The 20,393-nt window shown below is 37.1% G+C and overlaps 1 protein-coding gene across 1 annotated transcript in view; it reads left to right on the top strand.

Moving 5' to 3' along the window:
* Positions 1–220: 220 nt before the first annotated feature.
* FHIT (fragile histidine triad diadenosine triphosphatase) overlaps positions 221–20,393 on the top strand; it is a gene marked incomplete at both ends in the record, with an annotated part of 502,525 nt that continues 482,352 nt past the window's right edge. The window contains 2 exons of the mRNA XM_079540494.1: positions 221–241; positions 17,822–17,866. Coding sequence (XP_079396620.1) covers positions 221–241; positions 17,822–17,866 — 66 coding nt within the window. The remainder of the gene's footprint in view (positions 242–17,821; positions 17,867–20,393) is intronic.

Raw genomic sequence — 20,393 nt, 5'->3', positions numbered from 1 at the left:
GAGCGGCACCCACGCACCTTGAGGGAATCTTTACACACAAACAGCTCCACGCGCAGCTGAGTCCCAGGAGGACACGAGGCGGTGGGCACGAGGCTGCCAGCTGGTCAGGCTGACGAACCGCGCACCGCCCAAACACCACACGCGGCGGCCGCCGAGCACCGACCCGCCCCTCAGCAGCTGCGAGCCGCCGTCGGCACACCCCTTTCCGCCGGAGTGACGCATGCGTGCTAGGAGACGGAGTGTAAGTCTCCATTTTGTGTTAATTTCCTTCCGGGTGCCGCTGGGTTTTCCACCGGGAGGAGGAGGAGGAGGAAGAGGAGGGGGCGGCTGCTGATGAGAGTTGGGTGGGAAGCGCCGTGCTGTTCTATGTGCCGTTCCTCTCAGGGCTGAGCGCTGCACCTGCGGCGTTACCCGGCCCGCGCTGGGCTGCAGGCTGCCTCTCCGCTCCCTTGTTCTCCCCCTTTTTCCTCCGAGCTGGGTGCTCTGAAATTTTTTGGATGTGTTTCGCACTGGTTTCCTGGCTGGGAAATCTCAGGTGCCTGGGCACGGCCCCTCGCGTGGGGCGGCTGGGGTGGGTGAGGTGCGTGCAGCCCCTCGTGCTCCGGAGGATGGCACGTGGCTGAGGCACGGCTCTGCAAGTTCGTGATGAATCCCTGAAGAAACGACTGGAATCTTAACGGGAGATGGGAGGGCAACGTAGTTTAGTTGCCTTTTGTAGGGGGGAAAAAAAAAAAGAAGGAAATACTGTGAGAGGTGTTCAGCTCAGAGGTGGTCAGCTGCAAGCTGCGCTTGCTCTGAAGAAAGGAGAAAAAGAACTGCTTTAAATGACCTTTTGGGGATGTTTATAGATAACTTCAAATGATGATGATGTTAAAAAGAGGAGAATATGAAGTACAATTCGAAGAGCTGCACACAGTGTGTTATCTGAAGGCAGGTTTCCCAGTAACTTATTTCTGTATGTTGGATGTCAGTGATTCAAATAAAACATTCTGGAATACGTCCTGAGATCTTGGCTGCTTAATTTGAAATTGAGTCACAGAAATGCCTAGTAGAATAAGTGCATGAAACACTTAACCTTTTTCCTCAGGGCAGGATGTCTGTTATCTCCAGCACATAGGAGCTGCCTTGATTTCATAACCTGAGTTTGTATTTCCCCTCAAATGCATTTTTAATTTTTCTGAGTGTTCTTAAATCTTTGATTGACGGTGGGGAACCATTTTTGCTTTTAAAAGTTGCATTCTGTGTGCTGGAAAATGCACGCACATTGCTTTGCTGCCTTTGAGTGCTAGGTGTGGTGTGCTCATAAAGCTGAATTTGGTTCAGTTGTCAATTCTGGCACTTACTAGGAGACCTTCAGCTGTGTTCCTTTGGTTTGTGTGTGTTTTTTCCTCCTGCTTTTGAAGATGGGTTGGTAATGTTTGGGCAGAACCGCTGTTAATTTCATTTAATATCTGCTGTATAGCGCTTCTTTAGTCAGTTCTTAACTAAAGCTCTTCAAAACATGCGCTTTGTATTAATGCTATATTGTTATTATAATCTTGGGGAATCCCAGGAGACAGCAACACCCGAAAACTGTAGAGCCTACCTGTTCTGTTTTTATTTCTTACACAAAAGCTTTTTTAGTTGAGTCCATTTTTCAGGCATTCAACTTTCTGTCATTCTGTTAGCACCATTAGGTGTGTATCTCTAGGTGAGTTGCAGTGAGAAGAGTGTTAAAGTAAGGCTGTTGTAGTAGTCAAAAATTTAGGTTGATAGCCTTGGAATTTTATGCTTGCAGCTTCTGTTGACTTTATTAGTGACCAAGTTAATGCTTTTACGTTTTGGGAAAATTGGCAGATACAGGAATGATAGTGGAAACAATGGCTTGGGTCAACTCATATAATTTCAGGTTGGGAATAGGATTATCCCCTTGTTTTGCATATTATAACTGTGTGTGTACTTTATAGGATTTGCAGTTTCACAGTTACAGTGTGTAATCCTGTCATATTCATTTTGTCATCTGTCACAGGAATCCTTTTGTGCACTTGCAGTAAATAGAATTACTGAATTTTGTGAATGTCATTCTTTCTTCTCTGCTGTGATAACAGATTTATTTATTTCCATTACAAATACATAAAATTACACACGTAGATGTAACTCAGAAAGTTGAAAATATTGCCACTTTTCAGCCTTGTCAGCTGATCTGTGTATAGAATGTGTGCATATTAACAGCTTCAAACAAATCAGGAATGTTTACTGCTAAGTGGCCCAAGTATTGATTATTAAGTTGGTGACAAAACTTGTGTTGACTTCTACAGCTCAAGTTCAAATATTACAATTATTCTTAAATAGGAGCTTCTTATTCCCAATGAATTTGGTGCCAGTCTATAAGCAATGTTTTTATTTTGTGCATTATGGTTCATTCTTTTACCTGATTTTAATTTGTATTCCCAATATCATCCTTATTATCATCATCTTTTTTAATTATAGCTTAAACATCTTGTTTATCTTAGCATGGATTCGTTGCACTTACATTTCAACTATTTTTAGAAGGTTGCATATTTTTGTTGCTTTGCTATTCCCATTAGCAGTAGGAGAAGATGCACACCTTAGAGAAGTTTTTAATGAATTATATTTGGTCATCCAAAGTAAGTATAAAATGAGGATATAAGGAACTGCTTCACAACCTTCATCAGTTTTAAGTTTTACTAGTAAAATTGCAACTTGCTTTAGTTGAACTTGATTCCCATGCTTTTGTTGGTTGTCTCTGCAAGTTGGAACTGGTCCTGTTTATGGCTCTCCAGTTGATGTGGTTTTACTGGTGAGTAAAAGCAGTTTTCTTGCTGTCTCAGAGGCCAATATATTAATGACTCAGCAGCTGAAAGAGCTTCTGCAGCAGTCCTTAATTAAGGGGGTTGGGGTGGGGCGAATCAGGAGTAGATTTAACAGCTGTGTATTTTGACTGTGTGCCTATGAGGAACAGATTGGACACTTGCTGCTTAAAAGAAGTCTCCTCTTCGTAATTCAGGCGCTTATAAGGGAAATCCTGTACCATAAATGGATCCTAAGGGCATATTCAGTAAAATGTAATACTTCAGTGAATTGTGTTGGACCAATACTTCAGTATTGGACCAGGAGGGCTGAGGTTATCTTCAGAAAGGGTAGGTAGGTTCCTGCAGGTAGTTCAGGATGGCAGTAAAGACTGTTTTTGAGTAGGTAAAGGAGCTGTTTGTAATCTTGTGGTCCAAAATAGAGAAAATGTTTGTTTACGTCTCACAATTAGAAGTTTTTGATGTTAATCAGAATGTTTTTCTCCCAGTGATACCTAATACTCCTGTTACAGCTCACCAAACTTGCAGTGTAATGCATCTACTTGAGCTCCTTTCATCTATCATTACTCCAAAGTATAGATTTTCTGTATTTGTGCAGTAGTGCTGCCTGTTATTGGATCAAAATAAGACTGTGACTTAGGGTAGCAATAGTCAAAAGCATTTAAATTAATTCTTCTGAAGATTTTTTTTCATTTATTTTTTTTTATCCTTAGCATTTGCACAGATTTGTGAAGGCTTTAAGTTTCTGAGGATCTGATATTGGCCTTGGAAGGTATTAGGAAATCATTGCATACTGACTTATTTGTCCTGTTCACTTTAATGGCATTATGCAAGTACTGAAAATTAGGTACCATCTTAACTGGTGTGCTGGATTAATGTGCAAGTCTTATCTGAAAAACAGAGACAATGAATGCCTGTTAGAAAGCTCTAGGTAACATACAAGGCTCAAATTTTCATTCAGTTTATATTAAGACTGGAAATTGGTGTTCTGTTAATAAGAACAGTGTTGTGATGCCCTGGACTGATGGTGTGTGAAGTATTTGATAGTTTTTTTGGATGGGGCAATCAATTTTAAATGACATTTGTGCTTTATTGTTGTTCTTAATGGTCACTAAAATGAAATGGTGCTGGATTTTCTGTGGTTTCTTTTTGTCATTATTTTGTTCTTTTTGATGCTGTACCTGATTTGTACTGCCTTCTTGATATTCCACCTTCAAAAACATTCATTAATTTCATATGCTTTACCCATGATCTTTGGCATCTCAATGAATCAAAACCGGTACCTTCATTACACGCTTATTTAATATACAGCAGCAGAGTAACCAAGCTGACAAGTCTTTAGATTCTTATGTGAAAGGATTTTGAAATTACACTTGCAGGGAAATACATGCCTCCTTTTTATTGTGCGAGGACATCTAATGATTTCAGGCTTCCAGTCTCTTTTTAGTGTATGTATTGTTATTAAATATTTAAGAATGATACAGTTGTGATGCATACTATTTCAGAATAGCAGAATTTTATTCATTATGGAGGAGTTTTCAGGTCAAATTTTACTTGAAAACATCCAGTTTTGGAAGGAAATAGGAGGAGAGGACATAAAGGAGCTTGTCCAAATGTAAGGTTTAAATATCTCTTCCATCAGCTTTGTTTAGGGAGGTGCTTTGCTGAGGAAAATATGCATTCATATTTGAGACATTAGGTGTGTGTATTTATGGGGAAGTCAAAATACAAATGTGCACATCTTAAATCAAGTGTTAATAGCCTCCCTAGCATTCGGTAGAAAACTTCATGACCTTAGACCACAGTCTATGCCAGCTTTCACTGAAGAGATACTTAATTTATCCTGTAGCAGCAGTGATATTACTTCATGAAATTATTGCTTTTTTGGACTGTTGCTGTATGTAGATTGACGACTATTTTTGGTTCAGTTACCATTACACATTTGTATGAGAGTAGCCATTTGTTTATTAGGTAAGAACTATTATACAATAAACTAATAAATATTCTAAAGCTATTAATTATAATGGATGTTAACTGTATTGTATAGTAAGTATTGAGATTTTTCAAATGATAAATAATTATAGATGTATTGTATTTGCTGTGTACTGACTTTGGGAAGGAGGTGTTCTTGGCAGTTGGACTGTAATCCTTTGTTCATTGTATGTAGGTCATTCTGAAAGTAATGCCTCCTATTTATTTTCCTGGAAACGGCAACAGATACAAAAAGCACAATAACACTGTTTGATAGAGCAAATCCTCAGCTGCAAATGACTGTTTTTCAGTATAGTCACTACCGTTGGCTTTATGCATTCTGCAGTGATGAACAAGAGCCTGCACGCTTATGGGTGGAAGGGTGCAACCCCTACTGCTGCCCCACCAAAATCTGTCTGCAATGTCCTGGGCCTACATAACAAAATAGGAGGCATTACTTCTGGAGCAGTCTACAGTTACTATCTGTGACTGTAACAAAATGAGAGTTAGTCTTTTCATCTGTTACATAAAAGTGTTGGATTTAAATAGGAAACATTTAACTGTGGTTGGATGTTCATGAGGCAGAGTGCAAAAAATCTTCCTGCGTTTTCTGTAGTCAGGTTGCTGCACTTCAACACAGACTAAGTAGGGCATTTTAGTATGGCTGTTTTTAAAGGAACAGGCAAATAAAGGGAAGGAGCTTTCTTAGGAAAACAAATATTTTTAGAGTACTTATATGCCTAAAGACATAGGCAGGTGTTTTGAAATTTGCCAATGTGCAAAGAGGTTTATTTCTATGAATTTGGAGGTGTTTTCTTGTATTTTTTTTAGTGCAATGCTCACTGTTGAGGTACGCTTGGAATGCATTTAAGCATTCTTTGCCAGTGCACTGAAATACAGATGGTGAAGATAGTATTAGAAAAAAATAAAAGCATTAAAGCTCTTTCGTGCCTGCATGGGTGTTTACAAGGACTGGAGAAACAAGTGGAAGTTGCTTGAGTTAGGTGAATCTCCGTACAGCTCAGGAAATTGTGCTAGGGAACTTGGGAGAGCTGGGAGTTCCTCTTATCCTCTGAACTGGGTGTATGCTGCAGTAGAGCAGAGAAAGTGCTGCTTTGCTCAGGCATTGTTCCAGCAGAAGTGATGAGGCCTTCTAGCTTAACTGTATCTGTGTGTGTGCTTCCCTTAGATCAGCACGTTCATTTAAATGAGTATGACTGTGATCCCAAGTGGACTGCATACAAATTCAATCTCTTGCTCAGTTTCTATACTGAGAGGTGGCAGCTTCATAGCCCTCAACAACAGTTGAAATACTTGTGGTCTGTTGTAGAGAAGCTGAAATGCTGCCATTTCTCTGTAGGCACTTTTTGCAGACTTCTCACCATATGAGTACTGCATCAAAACTGGCTTTATTCAACACTAGCATCAAACTGGGTTGTGGTCATGTAAAGGATCAGCAGTTTTCTTGCTTTACGATATATGGAAGTGTTTGCTCTATACTTTTTACTCTGTGGAACAGTATAAAACTTCCCTATTCTTTGCAGTTCTGAACCCATTAATGTTTTTAATTCGGAAAGGTTCAAAGTAAATTTTAAAATGTTGGAGAAGAGAAACCATTAATGTTCCAATATTTTGTAAAAGTGTTTTCCAGAAAATTCATGATTTTCTCTGACCCCCAGACTTCAGTTGTTTGTCCATATACAAGAAGAGTGCATGTTGACCTCAAAAAATGGTCTACACAGAGGGATTATAAAGCAGCCAACAGCTAAATTTGGTTCTGCCTTACCAATGACCAGAGACAGATTTTTTGCAAGTACTGGAGCTCAGAATAAAAATATTTTATTAGCAGTCATTACTGATAGGCTATACAATTTCTGTGTTGTAAGCTTAGCTAGTTAGGTGGATTATGGACAGATCTGTGGCCTAAACTGTAAGTGAATAAACAGTTTTTCTTCAGTATGCTTTTTGAATTGCCCTGTCTAAAAATCTATTAAAATACACACAACTGTAAATATTCAGTCTTCCTAAAAGAAGCCTCTTATTTGAAACTTCTAGAAAATTTAGGAGAATTTATTGTGACACGGAATTGGAATGAATCTATATAGTATGTATACAGTCAAGTGTATTTCTCTTAATTTTTTTCATTAAGGTAGGTGTTACTGTTAATGTTGCTTCCTCATAAAATCAATGCCTAATTGGTTTTTCTTATTTTTCTAAGGATGTTACAAATCAGCAGAGGTTGGGGCTTCAGTCACTTTCACCATAGATGTTGTAAAAATCAAGACCAACAGAAAAACAGGCCTGGAAAGAGAGCGTTTCATCTCTTTGCATCTTTTTACAGAAACTTCTTTCCTTTAATGATGTGAATGATTGAAGTAACCTTTTTTTCCTCAAACTCTGATGAGCATTTTATAAATTGGAGCTTTCCTAGGTGGAAACTGTAATAATTAGTGATACCTGCAAGTTTGTGGTACAGGGCTTCCTTCAAATCCAAACAGAACAAAACTGAGAACAAAACTTTAATGAGAAATGAGATTTCATTGCATGTTAATCAGTTGCAATGCAACAACAACCATAAGTTATTTCAATGTCTGTATAGAATTTTTTCAGCTTATTCTAATTTAAGTGAAGCTCTCTGGAAATCGGCCCTTACTCAAGTTTCATTGTCTTTAATGTGCTTTTCGAGGTGCTGTGTCCTGTATGCCTCTGCAAGGTCAGATTGCTTTACACTGTCAGACTGGGTAAGTGTCTGTACACAGTGATCAGCTCCCTTCTCAACCTTTGTGATAAGCTAAATAAATTAAACTCCTTATTAGGAACAGATGAGAATATCAGATAGCTGTGGCGAAAGACAAGCTGTACAATAAAATCCACTGTGAACAAAGGAGATAAAAGAACACCGAAACAGTTGGCAGAAGAGGAATATGATTGTAGCCGTAGAATAGATTTGGTTGGCATTCAGCAAAATCAAATAATGAATCAGCAACAGAGAGAAATGGCAGAATCCATTTCTGGAGGACTGCTTTATGCATGATCTGGCCTCAATGTCTCTTAGTTCTCAGTAACACCTGTTTCGAATGTTTATAAACTCTGTTCTGCTGCTTACCCTCTCAGAGGCTGTGTCAGATGTTAGACTATTCACTTTCGAAGATCTGAGCGTGGATGAAGTGACCCAACACAGCAGTTTGAGGTTGCTGCTGGTAGATAGATAGCCCTGCGGTAGTGCTGCTTCTGGAGGGAAGCATCTGCTCTATCAGTTACAAATTCATGCAGTTAGAAGGGCTTTCTGGTACTTTTTTTTATGATTCTTCTAAGATGTAAGTGCTTTGTTAAACTGAATAATTCCTTGTAAATGCAAAGAAGTTAAGCTTTAAAGACAAGTAGTACAGAATCAGAACTAGTGCTGTTGAAATGCATGATTTGAAACGAACAAAAACCTCTATCCTTGAGCAAATGCAGTTTAGTTTTGGGTAGCTACTAAGTTAAGGAGGTTCTCTATTTTACTCACTTTTGTTCTTTTGTCAAAAGTAAAGTCAGACCTCAGTTGTCCAAAACCGCCTTTGTTGGTTGTATTAGACTTCATTGCTGTGGTTGCCAGCTTGAATGGAACCTTGTCACCATCAGTGCAGAATGACTGCTAATGGAGCTTATGTGTTCTGAATCTGAACAGATTTGTAGCTTTCCATATGAATGCTTCATTTTGAAGTCACATAACTAACTTGAGGTAAGTTTAAGGTTTGCAAGAAGTGCGATGCTTCTTTGTTAAATTTTCCAAATGCTGATAAGTCAGTTGTTTGCAACTCTTGTAACGTTTATCTGTCCACAAACGAAAGTATTGTCAGCTAGCTTCACCTAAAGCTAATTTGTGTTTGGTTCTGAGAATGTGTTCTTTGTAAGTAGAGGTTTTTCTAACTTGTCAGCGCTACTCACTAGGTTATTATTGTCACTGTGGATTTTGATTTTGCTCCTCAGCTCTGAAAACCAAAGCTAATGAGCCAGAGATGTTTGAACTGCCTCCTGTATACTAAGTGGTCTGGGGGAACTATTGGCCACTCTGATCAAAACCAATATTTTTCTATAGTTGTGTAACTTACATTTTTTTCTTTAACCTGTGAATTATTGTCAGTTTTCTGTCCTTCGATTTATCTGACAGAAAGTTGTTTAACTGTCAGAAAGGGCTTTTGTCTCTAGAGCTGAATTGAGCGCCTCTGGCTGGATACTCAGGGGAATGCAGAGGAATCTTTCCTGATTCTGAGATTCTTAAGATTGTTGTCTATCTCCAGAAAAAAGTTAAAGATATCATGATTGTGGTTATATGTTGTCTTTTTTTCCTTAACTAGTTGTTTTTCTTACCTGCGTTGTTACCAAAAAACTGAGACTGCCGTTGTGCAAATCTGATTAAAATTATCTGCGCTGTTTCAAAGGTCAGGTGCATTCAGTGAATTTGCTTTCAAATTACTTTGTTTATTCTGTGTACGTATGCATCTTGAGCTTTAGAAAGGTCAGGAGAAGAGATTCTTTTTGGAATTTAAAGAAGGTAGTTTTTACTGCTGCTAACCCTTGTTAGCTTCATTTGAACTAACAAAAATTGTTTTCCTTTGTTTCTTTTTTTTTATTGCCATCAGTTTCATTTTTGTAGTGAAGCTCACTTATTACCAAGATCCATTTTAAAATAAAATCACAGTGCATTAATGTAATTATGTTTTGTTTAAAATTAGATAATGCTTGCACTATTTTAGCTAGTTTTGTTTTGGTTTCTTGACTTCATTCATACGACAGAGTAACTTTTCCTCTCTGGTGTAGCACACAGAATACACATAATTTAACTTTTGCCACAAATAAAAAAAACAAAATAGAGTGATGGTGCAATCCCTTGGAATTTGTAAGGCTTGCTTATTAATGGTCATGTTGAACAATATAACCACAGAAGGTTTCATACGTGACTCAGTGGAGCATAACTAAGTGCAGTTTTCAGTCAAGAACCAATAGCAATCAATAAGGAAGTGGGCTCTGTTAAGTGTATATTTCTAGACGTTTAGAGGAGGAAGAGCCTTACATCTGTAAGGTGTCTAAACTTTGTCCTGTGTGCCCAATTTTGGTAAACTTGAGTCCTAGTCCAGCTGAGTGTTATGGCAGTGCAGAGAAACAAGGGTAACGGGAAGCAGGAAAGAGTAGAGTGAGAAAATATTTTTCTTTGGAAAGAGACTAATCATACTTAGCCTTTATGAGGATGGTGTATAAGACCTGATGTTGCACTTAATCAGAATTAGAAATGGGTGATTATCCACAGCATGTGGTTTATGTAAATACCTTGCTTAATTCTTAGAGTCTAAAAAAACCTGAATACTTATTTCCTTATCTTTTCCCAAGTTCTACTGTAATGTAGAACTCAATTCATATTAACATCTATAGCTTTATACATAATCCAACTCTGATACTAGTGAGAAATTGTCCAATTTTCTGATGTATACCAACACTGAATATTTATTCTTGTTTGTAGGTTCCAGTTCTCTTGGGTTCTGAGTGTGCTGTGAGACAGAGCAGAAGTCCTGTAACTGGGGATGCTCAGCTCTCTTGATTTTTTTTTTTTTTTTTTTTTTATTATTTCCAACTGAGACAAGAGCAACTGCTTCTCCATGTGTGAAAATCTGGTGTACGTGTGCGTACTCAAATGTTCTGATTTCTGAATTCTGTAGCAGACAGGGTATAATCGTGCACTTCATTGCTGGTGTGTGTTTATGGTACTGTCATTCAGAAACTTCTAATGGATACTTTTGTGATTTCTAGATAGAATGCAGTGATAGGTGGCTTCAAATGGTGTGGCTTTATCTCAGAATTTTTGTGAATAATAATAAGAAATTTTAAAATGTTGCATTTGTTCTTAAAGATTTAATTTGGAAATAGGAATGAACCCAGAAGGTAAGAACAGTAACAGACACACAGTAATTGACTGCTCCTAATAGAGGATAAATCCATGTGCCAGTGAAGCACATATGAACGAGTGGGTGGCACTGCTTGGTTAGCGTTGATGCTTACGCGAGGTCATTTCTGTCCTTCAGCCAAAATGATATTTCAGGAAAAGGTCATTTCAGTTTCTCAGAGAAATGAGAATTACTGGAGCTGACTTCATGAATGCTTACTTCTGAAGAAGCATTGTTTCTTTGAATGGTATTGCATATCTTCGTTATCTTTGCATATGTAGTGAAAGTAGCACAGGACTGCTTTGCCAAAGTTACTTCTGGTGTAGATCAGCATTTGGATTGGGTGTTTGTAACTTGCAGTGCATGTACAACAGGTACATCGCTCAGGACACTCCTGCTTTCAACTTCTGGTTTGTATATAATGCTATCAGGTGAAACAAAACAGGAAAACAACTTTATTTTTTTTATTGCCAAGAGGGCAAGTAGCTATCAGTTTGTGTGTGTTATTCTTAGTGTGCCTGTGATGCTCCTGTGAGTGGCTGGTGTTGTGTTCTGGCAACAGTAGTGTGATTTTGGGCCCAAAGCAAATTCTTTAAGCTGAAGAGTTGAGGTTGTGTTGTTCTTCGTAGCTTCAGAGATGTTCCATCATAAGCATAAATAATATATGTAAAACACGGAAGTAAATTATACTCTGAGTATGAGCGTTATTCATTCTGTCCACATATATAATGTGTTTCTGCTGTTTTATCCATTTAGGATTCTGTGCTTATCATTGACAGAAATAGTTATGCATTTATTGAGCTCTGCTTTGTTTTGAAATATGTAAACTGTAGTTTCAGGAAGCTCCAAGAAAACATTGGAGAATACAAAGAATCGAGTATTGTCAGTATTGATGAAAAACCTAAATCAGGAAAAACCTGTCTGATAGCATTGTTTAAATAGCTTCTCATAAATGCGTAAGATTCTCGTTAGTCCAACATCAGAAGACTAATGAATATTAATGAATGAGATCAAAGATATATTTAAAAATCAAAGCAAGTAAACAGCAATTATTTTTAAAAATTATGTAAGTTTAGAACTACACAGAAATATGCATCTTTGAGGAGCTCCATGATAAGTTTTCCTTGGAAGTATTTTTCCTGAAATAAGTTTGTGCAGAACTAGATGGGCATTTATGGAATGTAAGCAAAACAGAGATATTTCAGATGTTGCTGCATATATTTTATATACAAATATTTCAATGCAATGTATTCAATACAACTACAACTTCAGCTGTGGGCTTCAGCAGGCTGGGAATTGGAGCTTAAGCAGAGTCCATCATTTGAGCTTGACTTGGGCTGCCTTTTGTGTCAATGCGAATTAGTGAAATACCAAGAAGGAAGTTACTTTTGGTGCCCCAGACTTCTGCTGTTCCCTTTCAAATGTTCTGGAATTTCTGGACAACAGTTACAGTATGTATATATTTCAGCTCAAGTCATTCTGTTGAAGAGCTTGTATGTGACTCAACAAAAATTCTAAAGATTGATGTGAGAGTAATGTCAAGAATCATCTTCACTTTAACATTTGCTTTTATAAACATACATCTATGGCATGAACTCTGTGCTGCAGTTGTTTAGAGTTTGAAATGTGCACATGGTAGTGTTACATGGAGAAAATACTGCATTGTTGCAACACAGTACAGATTGACTTCAAAGGTGCATGGAAATAATTTGAATGGGCTGTTAAGTAGTACTTGTCCTCTTTAAATACATATATTTGAGTAGCACGTTTTCTATTCTACGGGAGTGGAAAAAAATAAACAACAAAGTGATTCATTTCTGGCTTGGACTAAATAATAGGTATAGGCATGAGCTGGGATACCTGTTGTTTTTACCTTTCTATTCCTTTTTTTTTTTTTTTCTAAATTTTGTCTGTTTGATCTTCAAAATTCTGTAAGGATTTTAATCCACTTAATCTATGAAGCCATAATGTAAGTATTGTTTCAAAGGCACGGATCTCCTGCTGTAACACAGCGCAGTGTCCTGGTCCCAGAGTGCTCCATCCCCATGGGCAGCAGTGAACGTTATTTGGCAGTTTGTGATTCCTGCAAGCTTTAATGGCGATGTAGGGTTCACGAGAGGCTTCTCGAAATACTGTCAAAGTAACAGTTTCATTTTGAACCTAGATATAAAGCTAATGGTATCTAACAGCTTTTAGTGTCACTGAATCAAATTTCTCAAGTAGAAAGAGTATTTGACATTCTGTTTTAAAGTGACCGTATGTTTGACCCAGTTCTGCGATCGTGGTGTCATCACAATTGTATCTCACTGCTGTAGGCTCTTGGAGGCTGACAAGCGGAACAAGTTGCTTTAGCTCACATAGCTCATCTGTCACACTGAGCAGCCTTCAGATTTCTATTAGCTGAATGAAATGGGGAGAAAGTACTCCCTGTGCTCCCTGCTTATCTGTGTACTGGGCAGCATGCTCACACTCTGGTAACAGAGTGAAACAAAATGCTGGAGAAACAGGGGTTAACTGTATTTCTGGAGATGCAAGTGTAAGCTGCATCTAATAATTAAAAGGCGTGTGATTTTAAAAAACAGAAAGAATCCCCAGGTACAGATAGAAGGATTTGGATGACATGGGAAGTTAATTTCCAAGGAAGGCTTGTGATTACCTTATCTGAAAGGAAAAATGAGATTCTTTTAGTTGTCCTCAGCATTGTACATTAGAGATACAATTTTATGGTTCAGCAGGGCAGTGACAGTCATCTGCATCTTCATGGTGAGCACTTCCTTAGTATTTGAAATGGGTGAACTGTGGAGATGTTATTATATTTTCCCAAAATAGCATAGCTGAGAATTTTGTATGCTGTAGGGCAAATAATCTTAGCGTAATCTCAACGCAAAGCTCTTTGAAGTTCTCTGAGAGCGATGTTATGGCATTGATTTTGTGCAGGTTGCTCTTTGAAGTTTATATGTGAGCAACCTGACTGCTGTACTCTTGCACTGACCAATTAGCATTCTTCATTTTGAGAGTATTGGCAAAAGAAGCACTAAGCGTGATAGTTAGTAAATGTTGCTGAAACTTTTTCTCGTATCAAACTGGATATGGGATATTTCTTTTGTAGTCTTTCAAATTCATGATAGGTTTTTTAAAATGCTTTTTTCCAGAGTAACTGTCAAATGGTCTTATTCAGCTTGAGAGACAGTAATCAGTAGTAACACTCCATTTAGGGTAATTAAATTGAATGCTATAGGAAAATATGTAATGCTTCAATTTGTGTTCACTTGAATTTGGCTATTCAACTTTGATGGGAATTCCATTGAACTAAATATTTCATTTTACAGTAATACACCGCTTAACTCTTATCTGAGTAAAATTTGGAAAGTGAGTGTTTCATCGATCCTTGTATTTGTCTATAGAAACCACTTAAGGCTTTTCTGGTTGTGATTTTGCATTCTGAATTAGCAGATTTCTTTTTTCTTAGTCTTTAAAGTACTGAATGCTGCTTTTTGATTGAATTTTTTCCTGCAGGAACACTGAAGATAAATATATTTAACTTTTAATATTGATAATAAATACGTATCCTTAAAATCTGTTTGGTAGCTCACATATTTTAAAATAATTGATGATATTAAGTATTTGGGGAAAATATGGGTTGAATTTTAAAATACATTAAGGTTTGGTATAGTAGACATAAAATACTTTTTTTTTTTTTTTTTTTTTTTAGTAATTTCAGGTCCTACAATAATGAGATTATTCATGTAGTTACTTTTTTTTTTTTTTTTAAACAAAACTTTCTGCTTTGGCCTACTTTCCTCCTACATTAAGATGTCATTCCTCTGCATACATTCAAAAATATATAGCTCCTCAGTACAGCTGATATTGGTAACTGTAATGACAAAATGTGCACGTTCAAAGGTATGCTTGCAAGGCTGTGACTTCTTAGAAGACATATCCTTGGGTTATTTTACATTTCTTTTTTTTTTTTAGATACCGCTGTGAATTGCCTTCTGAAATTTACATCAACTTGCATCTAATTAGATGTGTGTTTGCCTGATATTTAAGAATAACTCAAACTAATTTAAGTGCAAAACTGACTGCAAGTATAATTTTAATATGGAAAACTAATCGTGCCATGCTGGTATGGATTTTATGTTTTACTCTTGGAGTTTATTTTTTTTTGAGTCAGTAGTCTCAGCAAACTGGCTCTGTATGAAATGCTGAGGCTGCTGGGTGTAGTATTTGGAGTTGAAGTACCTGTGAAATTGTTTTATGACTTTTTTATAAAAGAGCATGCTGATTATCTATTGCTGCCATAAACACAGCACCTTACCCATGACTATGCTGCGTGTCTTAAAACGTCCCTATGTGGATAAAAGGTATACTTTCTTTGTCATGAGAGTAAACAGCTTCATTGATGGTGGACACCAAGGGTTGCTTAAAAAACAGACAATTACTAGAACCGATGATGATTTGAAGCATCAGTGTAGAAACATGGTGTTAAAAGGCAGGTGGTCACATTCTGGCTATAGCAAGGAACAACCACAGCTAGGCTTGTTTTTTTTTTTTTTCTATGAAGAATAATTGTGACAGGCCTCAAATAAAATAGTGTCTGTGTGGCACATAACAGAAAGACACTCTGATGTTTAAGAATGAAGTACGCTGCACTGGGGGAGAAGCCTGTTATTAATACTGAGTTTATTCAAAGCGATGCTGTGCAAAATTACTCAAAAGGAATACACTACTAACAACTTTCATGGAGGAATCATCATAAACTAATAAAAGGGCTCCGGAAGGTATGATGTGTGAATTAGAAAAATATAAATACATGGGCTTCACAACTGCAGAAGTGTAGAAGCGTCATCCTGTGGTAGTGGATATGTGGTGAATTGCACAAGATCTGAAACAGTGAGGACTGCATTTGTCATATCTTAGGGGAAAGTCAAAGTGTGTATCTGTCCAGAACCCTATCGCTGATGAAATGATTACAGTATGCCTTTGGGAGATACCAATCAATATGACTATCATAGAGTAGAAAGACTGATGCCATTCCAGCTGATGAGCTCTGTGAGTGGCTGGGAAAGCTGTGGAAAAAACCACACACAAAAAAATCTTCTTTGTACTCAGAAAATGTGTGGAAAATGTGAAAATAAGACTAATAAAAATGAGATGGGATACCATGTCCTGGGTTTGAAAAATGAGATGAGGGCATTCAGCTGGATTACTTTCACCTGGTCTTTATAGATGGCAGCCACACAGTTGAGAACATTAACAAACACTGGCATGGCTGTTGGTCATCTTGAAGGCTGGGAATCTAATAACTGCCCACAGGGCAGTTTGTTGATGAAACTTGTTGCTAGCCTATTTAATAATAAGTGACATCATCTGTATAATTTAAAGGCCCACTGGTTTGGTCAAAAGTCACTTCAGTTTAATCCGTTTGATAACCCTTTTCTAGCTTATGTTTTGCTTGTACAAATTGATCTTTTTGGCTCTGCTTAGTTGTCTCACTGACAAAGGTACGGGATACTTTCCCGTAACTTCTCTTTTTATTGATACATAAGTAATTACTTCCAAATATTTATTTTGTAAGCCTTTGTAGCCTCAGAGTGCAGGAAGGGGAAGATACTGTAAAGGTAGGGGCATGTGTTGTGTTGTGTTGACAAACATTGCCACACATGCTTTGCTGTTATATTCACAGATCTAAAGTTCATGGATTAAAGATAAAGCTGACAGGACAACTTCTTTAGCCACATGGCATTCCTATCATACAAAACTGCTGAGCAGTGGTTAGAGGGAAAGTGTAAAGAAAGTTGATGTGCTGAGGGTGGCCGAATCTTTAAGGGAATGATTGCTGACTTTGGCTTTGTTCACAGTAGTTGAGGTATTCTGGTGTAGTCATGTTTGCAAAGATTCATGCTAGGTGTATTTAAAAATAAATGCCCTGGTTTTGCTTCTGGTCATTAGTACAATAGTGCTGGGTAGGGAAAAAATGTTAAAAGTGGTATTTTCTGTGGTTCTTCTGAATTTATACGAGGTTTGCCTCTATAGTAGCATTTCTACAGGAAGCTGGAGATAAGATATATAATATTGCAGAGATCTCATTCCCCCTCCTTGCCCCACTCTGTACTCGATAATTTCTATGAATAAATCGCTGAAATTTAAGTAACTCAGGATGATAGTGAAATACATACTAAGTGTCTTGGTAACTTTAGTATCTGAAGAGAATTTAGCATTCTGTGGAGAATTAGTTATTCTTTGATTTGTATTTAAAATGGAAATATATGGGTTGTTTCTTCTTTTTTCCTAAAAGGAAAAAAACTAGTGTATAATGCATTAAGCACTGTGGCAAAGACTCATTTTCATCCCGTGATCTCACCTCTGGTTTCAGTAAGTTCTTCCTTTCATTTTGATATTTTTCAGATGTCAGCTTAGGAAAAGTTGAACTTTGATATCGCAGTTCAGTGATAGCAATTCCAGTATCCCAGAAAAGAACTGTGATAATTAAAGGAGTCTGCAGCACGAAAGGATGATTTAGAAATGAGAGGCAGTCACATTATGCAGTGAAATTTAAACTAGTATAGACGTGTGTTGTCATGAATTGTAACTAACTGATCTACTGTTGAAACGTTTGTTAAACAACAGATTTGTGTGATACAGAAGAAATGAATGTGTTGTATGGGTTTGATAGTTTTCTGTGCCTGTTTTTATTTAATGACACGGTAAATTGATTTTTAATGTTTGTATGCACAGTTAAGCTGTTTATAGGTAGATGAATGTGCAAAAAAAATTGGAACAGATTTTTGTGGTATTTTCAAAGGAAAACTTTTGAGGTGCAAAGAAGTATTCTTGTATGTGTCAGGAGTAGTGTGTAGGTTTATAGCTGTTTGTACCTGCCTCAACTTCTGTTTGAATATAGTTATTAACAGGCACTCACCTGTTGCATTGCATGTGATAGGTGACCTGTAAATTAAATATGCATGTGTTAATCCTTACTGTGTTCAGCTTAGAGTCTTGGCTTCCATTTCTCTGTCCCTGGTTCCCCTTATCTGCTTTTTATTTCAGTAAAGATTCCTTTCAGGGTCTGCATCCTTTACATGGTTGCAGTACTTTTAAGATGCTTTTTTTTCCCAGATGACCTCCCTCATGTACCTGATTTTTCTAGGGAAATTGCCTGTGGTAAAGTATTTGTGTATGTATATGTGTATGCATAAGTATGTATACATACACACATATATGTATGTATACACATGCACTTCTATAAATATGATTGCATGGAAGCACACTGGTTGAATTTTGGTGTGTAAGTTTTCTGAATTTGGAAGTAGCTGACTTTGGAAACTTCCTGTAAAACACAGCATTAATTTGTCCTTTTAATTTACATGTAGAAGCTATTTATGTAGAAAATACTTACAGAACAACAGCCATATTATTGACACACTATGTGCAAGTGTCATCAAATATAGGCTTCCTTTTACCAAACACAATTGGTAAGTCCTTAGCAATCCCCTGATAAACACTTCTGCTTTAAGGTCAGTCCAGACCTCGTGGGCTGCTTTTGCTTTCTTTGATAAAAGCAGAAGCAAGCATGCCAAATTGCTTTCCTCCAGCTTAACCCTAGCACCGTTTGAATTCATAAATGCTACAAAAGGGAAGCTTATAAATGCGTGCAACACTGAAGTGGAAAAATGTCATGCCTAACTAATCTATTTCCTGGGAAGAGGGGAAAATCTTCTATTCCTTTTATTCCTCAAGTCTCAGTAAATATGAGTTTTGAATCTTTTGCTTAAATCAAGCATTGTCTTTCATATTTTCAATGGCTATAAAGCCAACATTTTCTGCCTTTGATATATTGTCTCTGAAATGAGACAATAAAGGAGTCTTTCTTTTGCTGTACTGAATTAGAAAGGCAAGCTTTTACATTTTTTTCACTTTTTCGGTAATTGTTTATTTAGTACCTGTTAAATGGGTGTTTTTCTGAAGCTTTTGGTTTCAAGATAAAGTATTCAAGTGGTAGCACACCATTTAGCAGATGAAACAAAATAATGCTGCACAAGGGCTCTCTATGGTGTCTGGTTTACAGAAGCATTAGAAATGGGTAAATAGGAGTTTTGCTGTGCTTTGATAACAAATACATAGTTTTAAATAACTGGGACAGAAAGAAAATGATCTTAAGATACAGCGCTTGAGAGAGAAGAAGGTTTTCACACTGCAAACAGTGTTGTTCCTAAAGGTGGGGAGGGAACGTGATATTTCTCTCAAGTTTTTGTGTAGCTTTTTAGCTCAGCACCAACTTAGCAGCAGTGACTCTGCAGTGGGTGTTTTTTCAGAGTTGAGGAAGATGAATTCTTACAAAAGGAAGTGGAAATGAAGTAGTAGTGGCTAAGCTTTAGTGCTTGTGTTGGCTACTGCACGTTTTTGTATGCCTAAGTTGAATAGCTGAATGGAGTCATTTTTCATTTGCTTGTGTTGTCTTAGATACTTCACATACAGCTGAGGTGATATTGTGGTCACAGTTTTTAATTTCTTGTTCGCAGATTATGACTGGTGAGTTCTGAGTCTTGTCTTGAGTTGTAGATAGTATGGAAAAATGGCTTTTGTCAAGGACACTATTAGGTTATATATGTTGTTCCTTTTCGAAAACACAGCAAAGAATTTTTACCAAGAGTGAAATATAGGTGCCTGTAAGCCTGTACAGATATTTCTTTGTACTTCACATACACTATAGGGATTCTAAATACATATTGTGATTTTTTTTTTTTTTTTTTTTTTTTTTTTTTTTTTTTTTTAAGCATCCATGAGTGCTGGTGGTTTTTATCATTTTGTGGAGGAGCTAATTCAGATCTCTGAATGTTGGTACAGAAAAAGTGCTTGGAAGAATTTTGATTGCTCATATTTACCAGTAAATTTGCTGCAAGAATCCAGCAGGGCATTGTCCTTCAAATTTCCAAAGATTGTTTTCAACACCTTGAAAATGAGGATTATACCTTTCTGGCTACATGCCATGAGCTGTACAGGTTTTCTACCCAGTAGCTGCTAAATTTGTGTTTGGATTTAGGTATGGATTACTTAATGTGGTAGCGTGTTTTCCTGGTGGGTGCATGGTATGACATAAAAATTCCCTGTGTCATAATAGGAAAAAAATACAATGGCTTTATACTACCTGAAATGTAAACTTTACCAAAATTAAAATTCCGTAATGCTTCTTTCTGATCTAGGGGATTCAGAGGATACTAGACATTGCCATTGTTTCAGAATTAGTCTTCCATTGTTATACCAGTATTTCTTGTGTAAGATGGAAACATTTGTAGTAATCAGTCAGAACTGTTTTTTGTGAGTGAAATAAAACAGTTAACCTTTGTAAGCTGTTATCATTGGAAACATTTTTTGTTTTCCTGAAGGTGGTTTAATGGTGTTATAAACTGCTAACTTGAATCAGGTGAATCTACAAGCACAATTTAAGGAATAATGTGTTCCTCAGGTTTTAAAGATGTGTAACTAATATTTTGTGTCTTATCAATGAGTTTTACTTTGTCTCATCATAAACATTGTAATTTAAAATAATGTAGTTATAAAGTTGAAATTCTACACCTAATAGATGCTGGATTATTCTGCTTTGAAAGATGCTACTTAAACCCAAGTGCCAGTCTTTTCTCAGGGAGCAGTTCGTTGTAGTGCCAAACCTTAAATATGACAGGTAATTCTT

This window comes from Tetrao urogallus (assembly GCF_951394365.1).
Source record: "Tetrao urogallus genome assembly, chromosome: 10".
NCBI lineage: Eukaryota > Metazoa > Chordata > Aves > Galliformes > Phasianidae > Tetrao > Tetrao urogallus.
Note: the sequence above shows the minus strand (reverse complement) of the source record. Positions and strands in the feature narration are given on the sequence as shown.